The sequence below is a fragment of the Haemaphysalis longicornis genome, unplaced genomic scaffold (genome assembly GCF_048455015.1).
Source record: "Haemaphysalis longicornis isolate Haplotype H1 unplaced genomic scaffold, Haemaphysalis longicornis Haplotype H1 scaffold_17, whole genome shotgun sequence".
Classification (NCBI taxonomy): domain Eukaryota; kingdom Metazoa; phylum Arthropoda; class Arachnida; order Ixodida; family Ixodidae; genus Haemaphysalis; species Haemaphysalis longicornis.
Genome location: NW_027526276.1, coordinates 7,420,081 through 7,435,052, shown reverse-complemented (window position 1 = coordinate 7,435,052; position 14,972 = coordinate 7,420,081). Strand labels below are relative to the sequence as shown.

Here is a 14,972-nt window from a genome sequence, read left to right as displayed (position 1 = left end):
AGCTGTTCGATGTTAAAGAGTTCAAGTAAATGCAAGAATAAGCTAAACAATAGCTTGAATTAATTGCCACATTGAGTTAGTTTTCAAATATGAAATGCAATCAGAATAATCTGGGAAAAAATCAGCAAAATAATGTGTACGAGAGATTCCCGCGATTCAACTGAAGGTGGTGCACTTGCTGTTTCTCAGCTAAGCATTTTATGCAGGATGTGTGGTGCCACTTTCAGACATGAACCCTTGCAACTTAAACTGACCCCTTAATGTTTTCTTGTAACATTTCCCCTCAGAAAGTTGCCTCCTGAAAAGTCGCAAAAAATAGTGTCTCAAGGATTACCAGAATGTGCCACATCTCTTACACCGCTCGAAATTAAGTTGATGATGATGATTATGTTTAAATGTTAATGGCAGTAAATAAAGTTATATTGCAATTTACTAAAGCTAACAGAATGCTTTGGAAACAACAAAATGAGCCCAAGCTTGTTAAACATAAACTTTATTATTTTTTAGGCCAATTAATGTCGCTATTTCACAAGGTGTCAATGTAGTGTTACAAAAACAAACTTAAAACATTACATTGACAGCTTGCTAAATAGTGACATTAATTGGTAAAAAAAATAAAGTTCATTTTTAACAAGTTTAGGCTCATTTTGTTGTTTCCTAAGCATGTTTTAGGCCAATGAATTAATGTCACTATTTGGCAAGCTGTCAATGTAACGCCACAAAAACAAACTTAAAACAGGTTACGCAAGCAGGATTCGCCTGTGCGCACAGTTTGCCACAATCGAAACAACAATCACATCGCCAGTATTGAGAAGGGAGCCGGGAATTGGAAGTTCCCTCCTTTAGTTTCAAGTTCCTCACTGACAGCAGCATGGTTTTTTTTATTGAGCTAGCAGAGTACAACAACACGTTAAGTGCTGAACTATTTGAATAAAATAAAGCTGCCCATTTTCTTTGTGGTCCCTTAGCTCATTACGAGCGAGCGAGAAAGTATTCCAGTAAAAATTGGCAAACACTTACCGATCGCAGAAGGAACTTTCAACAAGCAACGGAAAGTAGGATCGTGCTCTAACTGAAACATATATGGTTGTAATTGTTGTATTCTAGTAGCTTGACAACAAGAGAGAGAGTAGTTTTAAATACCTCCACGACGGCCTCATAACTGACATTCCACGTGTTGCATTAACCGGTCAGCAACAAACAGCATTGAAAATGGTATGTCACACTGCATACAAATTGTCGAAAAAACCCTAAATGTTAGCGACTGCATAACAAACAGCAAGAAGAAGAGCAGTTCAAGAATGGCTACTCAGTGAAATGTCGCAGGTTTCGACAGTTACAAGCCAGATGCTGTCAGCATTCCAGCCCTAAACAAACGAAACGTTGGGGCAGAGATCACAATTACAATTAAGAACGCTGACTGAATGGCATTGGAATGAGAATAGAGCACTTCCGAACATGCAAAATAAAAAAATGCACATGTGAACAATGTTCAGAATGACTAGGAATCATGCCACATTGGAGGGAAAAATAAATGGCATGTGAAATGACGTCAACAAACCTCAAGCATAGATGTATTACTACTAACAGCAGTTTCTTTTTTATGTACTACTAACAGATAACACAGAGCTGCTGGAGAAACATTCCGTAAGCTACTATTGATGTCGCTAATTGCTAATTAGACTTACATAACATGTAAAGCATGTCAGCAAAAAAAAAACAGACCATGGCGTGATGACAGCCTCGCAAACAACCAAGACAGAAACATGCAAGAACTGGGAACGACTTTCCACACAGCAACCCTCACTGATATGAACGACACAAAGGCACCTTTGTGCAGCAACATCTAAGTAGCCCCACTTATACGCGTGTATTCGTATCACAAGGAGACGTTAACAGCCAACATTTCTTCCCGCAATCACAGAAACATCACCGGGTAAAGTTCAAAAACGGTCAGCAGAATTGTCTGGATGCTGCCAAAAAATAATGTCACTGGAATGCTCACTCGATGAGTGAACAGTATAATCTGTGTAAGTCTGGGAATCAGAATGGCCCCTGAACAGCCACAATTGAGACTAGGCAACAACACGCGATCAACATAGTTAGCACAGTTCCACCGGAACAGCGTCCAGATTTCCCCAGGTCTCAAAATCTGGGGAGATGTCAAGACCGCAACATTTCTTTCCCACAAACCACCAACAAAGGTCGTCTGGACACTCCCAAAAATAATGCCACCAAAGCGCTCAGTCAAAGTCTAACCAATTATGGTCTGGAGTGTGAGAATAATCCCTAGCGTGGGATGGACAGCCACAGTTCATACTAGGCAACAACACGCAATCAACACAGTTAACACCGTTCCACCGGAAGCTAGAACACAGCTGCGTTTCGCACACCACTTAGATTTCCCCCGATTTCGAAAATCTGGGGAAATCTGGGGAAATGTCAAGAGCACGACGACACTCGTTTCACAAAAACCACCCAGAAAGGAGGCCATCTAGACGCCACCAAAAAATAATGTCACCAGAACGCTCACTCAACGCGAGTGCAATCTAACCCATCGCGGTTTGGGCGTGATCGGAATCTCACGCCTCTGCTGCGATTAGGTAACAACGCACACTCAACATCATTAGTACAGTTCCTCTGGAAGCTAGAAACAACCACGTTCCACACGACACCCATATTTCCTCAGGTCATGAAATCTGAAGAAAAGGTAACGAGCACGGCACTTCTTCTGCAGGAACCACCAACAAACGTCACCAAATCTGTCTGGGGAAACGTTCAGCGCGCAAAACTTCTTCAAAAACCACTGATTGAGGTCTAAGGCTTGCCATCTTCTGTCCGAGTCAAGAAAGAAGACACCGGCGAGACCGCGAAGAAGGAACGTCTGGTGTGCTCCAAACAGTGTCGAGAGGGACAAGATGTAGCGATCGCCGAATAAGATGCGTCCACATCTCGTCACCAGAAGAGAGGAGGCTGAGGACGCGGCCTCCGTCAGCTGGCGTGCAGCGAGGAGCTCAGGGTCTTGAGGCTGACGATGCGGCGCCTCGGGTAGAAGCGCATCGAGTCGGGCAGCCGTCGCTGGCAGCGCAGAAGCACCATCACCAACGCCCCCATGGACAGCACGAATGCGCACAGGAGCAGAGGGGGGCCATTGCTCTGTGGGGAAATGAGAAAAAAACATTCGCACGTTCATCATCATCATCATCACCAGCCTATCTACGCTAAGGTGGCTAGAATGGGCCCATTCTAGGTGGCCCATTCTAGCCACCTTATCTACGCCCACTGCAGGGCAAAGGCCTCTCCCATGAATCTCCAATTACCCTGGTCCTGTGCTAACTGCGACCAATTTATCCCCGCAAACTTCTTGATCTCATCTGCCCATCTAACTTTCTGCCGCCTCCTCCCACGCTTGCCTTCTCTAGGGATCCACTCTGTTATCCTTGATGACCAACGGTTATCTTGCCTTCGCATTCCATGCCCTGCCCATGCCCAGCACGCTCACAACATTGCTAAGCCTGCAGGCCTGAAACTGCATATACCGTATTTACTCGATTCTAAGCACCCCCTTTTTTCCAAGATTGCGATGCCCAAAGTTGGGGGGGAGGGGGCTTAGATTCGAACAACCTCAAATGACTTCCCACCCCTCCCCGCATACACACACACTTTTCACGGGGCAGTAGCAAGATGAGACGGGCGCAAGGAATAATGTTTTTATACAGCAAACATTTATAAAAGTAAGCAGAAGCAGTGAACTCGCCATTGACATCTGATACTCAGTCACTCTCAATACCACTTGAGTGTGTAGCACCGCTTGAGCCACTGCTCTCAGTATCCCACAGTGTGTTGTCTTTCGTTCCACCAAACGTTTCTTTTTAAACGACTCAAGTGCAGTGAAAGGCTCAAAACAGATCGGGAAAGTGCGGTTGGCAGCCTGGGCCGTATTACCTCTATAGCCTGGGCAAGGCGTGCTTGGATTCACAGCAAACCTTTTTTTCCAAGTTTTTTTTTTTTTTTTACATAGTATAAGGGGGGGGGGGTGCACAGAATCGCAAAAATATAGTACCTATTAGGCTCGGTGTAAAAAAAGATCCTTGGGACACTTAACTCTGCTTACGTGTTTGAAGGAAGGCAAAAGCCTGGTGGTACTTAACAACTTCGCTGCAATGCTGCATTTGCGTCATTTTGTTCACTTTTGTTTCTTTATCTTCTGGCACAAATTACTTCATCCACCTTATTACGTTCTGCTGCACCGTAAACGCGTCTCTCTCTTTGGTTTCGTGTCTTTCTCTTACAGCAGGAATTACGGTAGCAAGCATACTGGCACACGCCGCAGCTTTCCTAGATCCAAGGTTCTGTGCAGCTGGTGTTCACATGTTGCATTCACGTGCTTTCACACTTAGGTGTCATGTGGCACACACTATTCTACAACTTTTACATTTCCAATTCATTGTTTTGTGAATTATGTGAAGTGGGCACCTCTCAAAGCTCCCAATTCCTGCCCAATCCCCACAAATGCCTACATGCCGTGAAGAAAGGAACAATAATGACAACTTTTCTAGTGCACTCGCAACATGCTGGGATAGCCCAGCTGGCGGAGCACTGAGCTGTTATTGTGTAGACCCTAGTTCAAATCCCATTGGGTCACACCTGTTTTTTATTCATTTACTCTACACTGTAACAGCCATTTCATCCCTTTGCGACACGCATTAGGATGTAGCCGTCAGAAAAATTTGTAACTGCCTGTGTGTGTTTTTGATAACCAAAATTTCACTTAAAAACCATAAACAACTCGATCTCGTAAGTAGTTAATCAATTAGGTCGCGTCCTAATCATAAACACGCCATTGTAGACGTGACCACTGTTTCCTAACCATTGCTACAATAGAAAACCTATTCACACTATTGTGATCTGTAGCCCTTATATATTAACCGTGACAGCTTCAGCTTTGCATTAATAAACGTTTTAACTAGACAGAAAAGGTAACACCAAGAACGCCTATTTGACGCGCCGTAGAACACCAAGCGTTCATCTTGCTCTCTCGTTTTGGTAAAGCATTGGTGGTTGGTAAAGGCGTGGCATTCACGATATAGCAGCACCACTCCATAAAGCGGGAAATGCAAATGCTGGCTGAGCTGTTTAACCCACTTAAGGGGGGACACTGGTCTTGAGGACATTTTTGTTATTTTTTAACCTATGTGCTATAGATTTACACACTGAGTGTACTTCAACATCCTGAGCACAAATATGCAGCCAGTTTTCATCTATCGGGTGTAAGTTTAGAGTTGTGCAACATGTTATGTCACTCCGTTTCGGGCAATTTTTTCATTATGTACCTATGAAATACTCAAATAGCTTTTATCCCTTTGTGCTCTGGAAGGACCAGGGAGTGCAACTATACCACTGCAGTAACTTTTAGCATGGTTTCTGCAAACGCTGTAAAATTCGTAAATGTCAGGTCATCAATTTACAACATTTTTGTAAAGCTAACTGCATAAAATCTTGTGCCAGCAAAAAGAAATTTTGTACTTTTGCGGTTTTATTGCACTGTTCAGTTCATAAGCTTTCGAATGCAGCAAAAATGATGCAAATCGAACTAGTACATCCCAAGATATTGTACCCAACAGCTGACCATGGGGTAAAAAAAATTGGTTCTGAGAAAACAGGGCGCAAAGTTTGCAAACAAAGGCAAAAATGGTCATTTAGGCGACTTCAAAGGGCGATAGCTTTGTGAACACTTATGATACAGCTATGATATTTTGCAGGTACATTCTTTGGGACCTGTAGACTGCAAATAAAATTAATACAGCTGAACCTCCTTATAAGAGACACTGATGTAAGAGACAAATGGGTATAAGAGACACTATTCACCCACATGGTTGGCTGCCCTATCTTTCCCATTAAATCGACCTCTTTTATAACAGACATCGGATATAGAAGATTGGTTAAAAGGGACAAGTCATCCTTGAACTTTAATCAATAATCTCGCTTGTAATAGACATTTTAACTTCAGACGCAGTGCCACCAGTCACTAATTGCAGCTGCTGCCATCCTGGAAGCACAGGTGGACGACAGATGCCTGCAGTCGCTATTTATTATAACTTCAGCAAACACACAGTGGTTCAGTCAGCTATGAAATGACGATGAGAAGCCCTGCCAAAGGAAATGCAACTTACTGAAGTGGTTGAAGCTTACTGTCATCCATTGGATGGAGCACGATCGCACATGCGGGTTCTCTTACTGGCATAGCTCCCAATCAAAAAGCATCGCAGATGTTGAGTCCTGCAAGCATAATGAATAGCCTGAGCACACAGCGGAAGAAGCTGTGCGCTCCGCCTATTCATCAGGCTTGTGAACTCAACATGTACGATTCATCTTCCACAAACGAGGAATGAAAAAAAAGCTTGCAGAATCGGTTGTAAAATATCCAGTGTAAATGCAGTCATGAAGCAAACAAAGATTCAGAACTGTTTCATAAATTCTGAGGGCCAAACATAAATTAGAATTAATATTTTGAAACATGCTGTAGCATTCTTTTGAGCTTGTTTTAGTCATAGGGTGCCCACATTGAACTAGGGTCTGATTAGTAAGTGAAAACATGGTACCCTGCTTATAAGAGACATCTCGTATAAGAGACAGAAACTGCTCCCCGGTACGTGTCTCTTATAAAGGGGTTCAACTGTACAGAAAATTGATTTTTTGGCAAATTTTCGGTCCTCAAGACCAGTGTCCCTCCTGACGACGATTGTAACTCACAAAAATGCTCTTAACAGGCGCGTGTACACTTGTACACGCCGTGTCGCAAACGGGTTACTAACCGGACAACTACGACAACGAAAATAAAAACAGTGGTTATTCGTCGAACGGGGCACTTAAAGCTTTCATGTCTGGCAAGAGAACTTTTGGACTTCTAATGGACTCCTGATGAGAGTGTTTAGACCCCCCCCCACACTTTTTTTTTGCAAGGCGTGATTTGCCTTGCAAGGAAGACGTGTGCAGCAGGAGCAGAAACTTTCTGACCAGTGTGCATTGAGATCCTAAGATGCAGCAGTACACCCAATAGTGCCATGAGTTACGGCTCCTTTTTCTTAATACAGTAAAACCTCGTTACCTGAGACCCTGTCACGAGAGACACTTAAGAGACATTTGAATGAAAAGAGTTTGGTTGGTTTCCCTATGTTCACCTTGATAGCAACTTCGCATACCAGAAACCTTGGTTACAAGAGACATGTTTCCCGGGTCCCTTGGGCGTCTCGTGTAACGAGGTTTTACTGTATTTACGTAGCATATAATTGACGTACATACACGCACCCACAGCCAACTGAGGCAAGGTATGGGTGAACAGTATTTTTCGCATTCCACCCGCATTCTAGTTGTACCGTCAAAACATGCAGGTTGTCCGTATGACACCCTCTTGGAGCTGTCATAGCCTGTGGTGTTTTTGTGTCACTAAAACCCACATATGTGCTGCTGAGCATTTGTCGTTTCTCACCTTGTTGTCTGAAAGAGAGACTAGTTAGAGCATTCGACGCTATATTATTTGTGGCTTTGCTGTGCAGTTGAGTTCATGCCATCTATGTTACTATTCATGGCAGCATACCTATAATTGGCATCAGAAGAGAAACCAGCATGTGCCATTCACAACTGCCACGAAGTGAGGCTCACAGTCAAGCTCACAGTCACAGTCACAGTCAAGCTCACAAGCTCACAGTCTGTTTTCACACCACCTCAGCCTTCAATTGATTTTCATCCATTTCGGGCAAAATACTACTGACATTGTGTTCCCTCACATGCAGGCTTTAGGGGCTAAACATTCTAGCCATCCATGGAATTTAGCCCGCGAACTTCCCAGTGTGTCGCCATCCTTAACCAAGGCCACCAAGTTGGTGCAGAAGATGATGCGAGGACAACGACACTCCCTAAGATACAATTTTCTCATAAAAGAAAATGTGGGCAACTTGCTCAAACAAGCCCAGAACATCAACTACAGATTGTGGAGAAAAACGTCGCAAGGTACAATCAGAGTCCTTCAATGCCTTTCTGGTCATGAAACTTCGCCGTCACGCTAAGGGAGAGCTTCGTACGCTGCCCAGGGATGCCGCGCCGCGGTGCTGGTGTTGATCGGAGGGCAGCCGGGGGCGTGGTCAGAGCGCGTTCGACAGGGAACGGACCACGGAGTAAGATAAAACAGACGCTCGCTGCCTTATCAGCAGTGCGCTCTCGCTTTACGTGTTGCGGGCCGCTCAAATCGACTTATCATTTCGTGAGTGTCGAAAAAATTTGGTGCGAACGGGCATGCTGCTACTGCGTTCCTGCCTGCCGGCCTGGCTACAGAGCAGCGGCGGCCGCCCGATGCCCTCCGATCTGCAGTGGCGCCCCTCGCGGTAGCCTTTGTCCCCGTACAAAACTTGGCCGGGAGTTTCATGACCGGAGAAGCATTGAAAGACTCTGGTACAATTAAGCAAATGTTTACAGCTGTTTTCAATGTTCGTGTAACGTTGCCCACTAATTTCCTGGTGATTTTTTTCCCCCAGGACCTGCACTAGGAAAAAAACATTTTTTACCTCTCCGTTTTTGTCCCCAACAACCCTCCTTGTAATAAGTCCTTTGCTAACTGGTTGCGAGATCTATATCTGCACGTCATTCTGGATGCCTATGCCAAAAAAAAAATTCAACAAACTTTTTTTACCCATACAAAAATGCCTTATGGGTGTCTATAGAAAAATGTATGGTGAGCTATGGCCGCCTATGGGTCCCTATGGTCCTCCATAAAAATGCATAAATTAGGCTATAGCCAGCTATTGAAGTTTTTATGCATCCTGCACTAAAGAATGTAAACCATACAATTCTCTTTAGACTACTATGGAACATCCTAGTGTGTTTAGTCTATAGAGTTACAGCTATTCAGGCTACTGTAGCCAGCTAAAGTAAAATCTATGGCTTTAGTTCTATAGGCCAGCCGCAACAAAGCTCTTTTGGCTGGCTATAGACCATTGTTTAGCTTTAAGTCTACAGACTTGAAACCATTTAGCTGTCTTTTACCAGCTATTGAAAAGAGTTCGTGGTAAAGCTAAAGAGAGAAAGTCATAAAAGCTCATTTGGCTGGCTATAGGCCGTTTTTTAGCTCTAACTCTACAGACTCAAAACCATTGAGCTGTCTTTTGCCAGCTATTGGAAAGAATTCGTCCTAAAGCTAAAGAGAGAAAGCCATAAAAGCTCATTTGGCTGGATATAGGCCCTTGTCTAGCTCTAAGTATACATAATTGGAACCATTCAGCTGTCTTCTGCCAGCTATTAGAGAGAATCTGCCCTAAAGCTAAAGAGAGGCACCCATAAAAGTTTCTGCGGCTGGCTACAGCGCAATATATAACTGTAAACCTTTAGACGTGTGACAATTAAGCAACATTTAGCCGGAATTAAGAAAGCGTTTGGCCCAGAATTTAGAGGCTTGCATCCATAAAAGCTTCCTTGGCTAACTACATAGTGACATAAGCCTCTAAGTCTCCAGCCGCTAATAAAAAGTGTTAGCCTATAAAGGTATAATTCGAGCACACCATTAAATTCTATTCCGCTGGTTTCAATATGACTTATGACGCGTAATTTATACACTCATGATTTACCTAGCTACATCTACAACACAGACTAAATAACGATGATGAGGTTCATCGGCCAGTTATATAAAAATTTTTGTTCAATAACGTTAGGTACCTAATATACCAACAATACGGGAAAAGTACAATTAAAGGCAGCTACAGACAGATTAACGCTCAAATTCAGGTTGCAACTTTGGATACTGTGCGTCGGCAAAGCTTGCCAATGAATGTCGACCGAAAGAGGTATAAGTTCGGAGAATTCTTCCTCTGCGGCCCTTCGCTGCCGCGGTCAAGTGAAAAAGCGGGCTTCTCTGAAAACGGCCTTCTCAGCGTCGAAGCAAATTGGAAAGAACTTTCGCGGCCCCCGTTCTTGCGGGCGCAGTCAGAAATATGGTGGCATCTGCGAACAACCGCATTCCTTCTCCCGCGGAGCTCACTTTGAAATTAGTCATTGAGAAAGGGGAAGAGCAACCCAAGCTGGACCGAAGGAGGCAGGGAAAGGAAGTTCTGGGAAGCGTTGAAAAGGTAGAGGGGACCACGACCGGCCGGGGAGGTGCGGCGTGAGTGCCGCGCGCGTCGACGCTGTAGCCAGGTCGTGCGAAGGGAAGTTTTCGTGGAAAAAAGGGTCAGGCGTTCCGTGCTGTGTTAGTATTCGTGCGCGCAGCAATAATAGTGGCAGAAAATTTTCCCTGAGTACTGATAACAGATATAGTTTTTTCGGATGAAGAAAACAAAACGTTAAGCGATGTTGTATTTGCCAAATAAAATCACTACCAGAAAACAAGTTAGAAAAAGGTCGAAAGATGGGCACGTACCTCCGCACTATTTGCTAGCGCGATGGACCTGCTTATACGAGGATGTACTCAGTCAGCCACATCTCGTCTCCTTGCTCATGTGCGCGGGCATGGCACGTGTTGCCTAATGTTGGAAATTTGCGACTCGACTGCAATGTGTTCGTGTTGATGGTGTGACGCCAAGCAAATGTGCCGCTTTTCGCTGTCGGAAATTTCAGTGTTTACAGTGACAGTGTTACGATTAATTCAACATCAACTCGAAGTCATGCGAAAATGGATACCTGCGATACCGCGACAGGAATTTCATCGTACGCAAAACACCAGGGTGAGTGATCTTACGAACTGAAGAGGCTGTATTGTGCGAGAAACGCAGGACTTTTTTTGGTGTTCAAGAATACGTTTCCAAGCTACCCTGCACCACATGGGCATTGCAATGTACACAGAAGTGAAGATTTCGCCGTGGTGGTGAGACAAATATAATTATTTTTCCGCGAACTGAGAAAACGTACAAGGAACTAATTGAACGAACTTGGAAAACGTTTTTTATTATTGCATTATGTGCGACCGTCTTCATTGTTTAATTAGGAGTGCATTTCCATTTTAGCCACCATACTTGCAACTTTGTGCATTGAGTACTGAGTTAAATGAACGACTTCTGAGTGTTCTATTTTCTGTGGACTACCCAGAACCTGTAGGTATATGTGTCTCGGTGGGCGTTCGTGGAAAATGTGCCGCGTAGTGTGGCTGTCGAGCGAATGACGTAAGTGTGAGCCAAAGTGTTGGAATGCGTGTGCTGTGTGTTTCGATCGGCGTATGTGAACAACAGTTTACTGGCGGCGAAGTAGCGTAGATAGTAGCCCTTTATGTAATGAATGGGATGAATAAACCCCTTGGTTTTGCTCTTCTTATTTGCCTTTGTTTAAGCCTTTTGTGAGTGAAAACTGGCGACGTGTTTGCAGTCGCAACCTTGCACTCCCCCTATATCGCTGAAGTGTTCATGGAGCATATATTACAGAATGCAGATAGCCACACAACCTAAGCCTAAGTGCCACAGGAGAAGTTCTAGAGATTCGCAAGGCTATATTCCGGCATGGCAGCGTGTTAATAATTTCCCAGAGGCTGCTGCTGTCGCTGTGTTTCAAGTAGTGGCGATTCTCTTCTGGCTGCAACCCATGCAAAAATATCGTATTGTCGGCTATTGAAAATCCTTCTTATGGTTGTCTTTAGCTATTTGGCCCAATTATCTTTAGACATTTCTATCTTTAGCCATTTCAATGTATATTCCTATGGGTGTCTTTAGCTTTTTCTATAGCCATAGCGATATCAAAAGAAGACCTAAAGAAAGCCATAGAACCGGCTATAGAAGAAGCTAAAGACACCCATAGGAATGTGGATACGAATATTTAAAGACAACCACAGAACCGGCTATAGAAGAACCTAAAGACACCCATAGGAATGTTGATACGAATATCTAAAGACAACCACAGAACCGGCTATAGAAGAACCTAAAGACACCCATAGGAATGGCGATACGAATCGCTAAAGACAACCACAGAACTGGCCATAGAAGAAGCTAAAGACACCCATAGGAATGGCGATACGATTCGCTAAAGACACCCATAGAAACGTCTAAAGAATATTGGGCCAAATAGCTAAAGCCGACCATAAAAAGGATTTTCTATAGCCGACCATACAATATTTTTGTATGGGTATCTTGTGTGTCAATCTGCAAATTTGTTCATCAAGCTCACAGCTTTTGTCCAGATTTTTCGATCTCACTTTTTCTGTTTCTTTAGGTTCACAAAACCAAGTGTCCCGGCCGCAACTAAAACACATCTTCTTCTATGTTTGGGTTTCCAACTCCCTCACGAGAGACATGTGGGCAACTTGCTCAAACAAGCCCAGAACATCAACTACAGATTGTGGAGGAAAACGTCGCAAGGTACAATCAGAGTCCTTCAATGCCTTTCTGGTCATGAAACTTCGCCGTCACGCTAAGGGAGAGCTTCGTACGCTGCCCAGGGATGCCGCGCCGCGGTGCTGGTGTTGATCGGAGGGCAGCCGGGGGCGTGGTCAGAGCGCGTTCGGCAGGGAACGGACCACGGAGTAAGATAAAACAGACGCTCGCTGCCTTATCAGCAGTGCGCTCTCAGCAGTGATTTTTTTCTTCCAGGACCTGCACTAGGAAAAAAACATTTTTTTACCTCTCCGTTTTTGTCCCCAACCACCCTCCTTGTAATAAGTCCTTTGCTAACTGGTTGCGAGATCTATATCTGCACGTCATTCTGGATGCCTATGCCAAAAAAAAAACATTCAACAAACTTTTTTTATCTTGTATGTCAATCTGCAAATTTGTTCATCAAGCTCACAGCTTTTGTCCAGATTTTTCGATCTCACTTTTTCTGTTTCTTTAGGTTCACAAAACCAAGTGTCCCGGCCGCAACTAAAACACATCTTCTTCTATGTTTGGGTTTCCAACTCCCTCACAAGAGACACTTAAAGAGACATTACGCGTCCTTTTCTCGATTTAAAAGATGCTAGCACTGAGCACCAACACTGCTACCCTAATCTTAGCCTTCTGAGTTTAGCAGCAAAATCAGCGCGAGAAAACGACAAAGTACAACTCCTGAGGTAAAAAAATTGAGCTAGGTTTCCGTCGTTACCATTTATTACCATGTTAGATAGATGTGGCTTGCATGATCAGCGATCCCCCTTCCCTTCCCCCAATCTACGTCAACACTTGGCAGCAGTTACCTAAACCCATTAAACGAACCACTTCACGCGCTGTATTCCTTGTGAAGGAAAGCTTCCGTGCTGAAAAACAAAATTTCCAAGAATGTTCTTTTTTTTTCTTTTTTAAACTGGTTGGCATCATTTTTCAGATTACAGATAGGGTTCCATGCACCGAAGCTATACCTGTGCTATGAGGTGCACCATAGTGGAGGGCCTTGGGCAAACTTTGACCACCTGGGGATGCAATAATGTGCACTAAAATCTTAAGGGGGCACATGGGTCTTAGACAAAAAAACTTTATTTTTACAGTTATGATGATGAAAGTTGGAACACGTGTAGTTTTTCATTCTGATTGTTGACATTAAATTTGGTTTTGTTCAAAACGATTACGTTAAAGTTTGTGCGGACTTTTATATCTGCTTTTTTTGACAGCCTTTGTAAAGGAACCCACTGGAGGGATGCAGCTAAACAAGGTACCAGTGAACTGTGCACAAGACAAGGGGTGCAAAAAGACCAACACCTTCATTCTATCTGGTCTGGAGCAGATGTTACACTCATTTGAAGTTTTGGCTTGGAAGGTGGGACCACACTTCAAACGAGTGTAACTTCTACTCCAGACCAGATAGCATGAAGATATTGGTCTTTTTGCACCCCTTGTCTTGTGCACAGTTCACTGGTACCTTGTTTAGCTGCATCCCTCCAGTGGGTTCCTTTAGAAAGGCTGTCAAAAAAAGCAGATATAAAAATCCGCACAAATTTTAACGTAATCGTTTTGCACAAAAACAAATTTAATGTCCACAATACACATGTCCCCCAATTTTCATCATCATAACTGTAAAAATAAAGTTTTTTGTCAAAGACCCGCGTGCTCCCTTAAAACACGACTGTTTTCACTTTTCACCTCCATCAGAAAAAAAAAGCCACCACGGCTGGTATCAAACGCGCGTCCTCGGAGCTCAGCAGCACACCACTTCAGCCACTGAACCGCGGTGGGCTGGCGCCTGCTTTCTTTTCCTTCCAACAGCGCACGCGACAGGCCACTGACCTTGATGGTGAAGGCCGAGCGAGCCCGCTCCTCCTTCCACCTGATCAGATGCAGGAACAGCGCCTGGTACAGGGGGTGCAACTCGTCCAAGGTTTTCTGGAAAGGAGCAGAAGACGACAAGCACCGAGTGAGTCCTCATTTCGCCGAGCGCTGTTCTTTTAATTGCGGAGTACCTTGGGACCGCACAATGTCTGCTTGCGTCCATGCACATAGCATTTACAATCGCAAAAAATTACACCATCTTCCCACGTGGGAACCCTGAGGCGATGCAAAGCCGTGGAGTAGTAGCGTGTTAATTGGTTGTTAGAGTAAAGACACGTGTAGTAGCGTATTAAATGTCTTCTTTATTTGTCGAGTAGTGGGGAAAGTTTTGCGGCTTCTCGTTCTCTAAGCGAGGAATCCATTGTTCGACGCTGGCGTTTCGAAGCGTTGTCACGTTGCCGAATGCCATCTGCACTCTAAACTTTTTTTCCACCCATATACTCCCTAGAGGTTCTTTTTCGCCTGTCCTCTAGTGATCCTCCTTGTAGGAGTTTTTTTACTACATGGAACAGGGAGGTTTTGTTTGCCTCCTCAAAACAGGGTGTTTTTAGGTGATAGAAAGGAGGTAGTTAGGGAGTGTTTACAAATGTTAGGGAGAATTTAAGGAGATCAAAATGGAGTATTCTTTACTTCCTCAAGGCGTTTTTAAGTGATGTTTATGGACTTTCTAGGCGGTTGAATAGGAGCTTATTATGGCTCCCTTGGGAAGTACTTATGTTATTTTAGGGGCGTTTTGAGGAGGTTCAAGGGAAGCATTTACTTCTTTTG

At 44.0% G+C, this 14,972-nt stretch overlaps 1 protein-coding gene across 1 annotated transcript in view; it reads right to left on the bottom strand.

Moving 5' to 3' along the window:
- Positions 1-1,073: 1,073 nt before the first annotated feature.
- LOC144166436 (uncharacterized) overlaps positions 1,074-14,972 on the bottom strand; it is a 54,606-nt gene continuing 40,707 nt past the window's right edge. Inside the window, exons 3-4 of the mRNA XM_077695958.1 lie at positions 14,163-14,258; positions 1,074-3,156 (exon numbers count right to left, since the gene is read on the bottom strand). Coding sequence (XP_077552084.1) covers positions 2,992-3,156; positions 14,163-14,258 — 261 coding nt within the window. The 3' untranslated portion in view covers positions 1,074-2,991. The remainder of the gene's footprint in view (positions 3,157-14,162; positions 14,259-14,972) is intronic.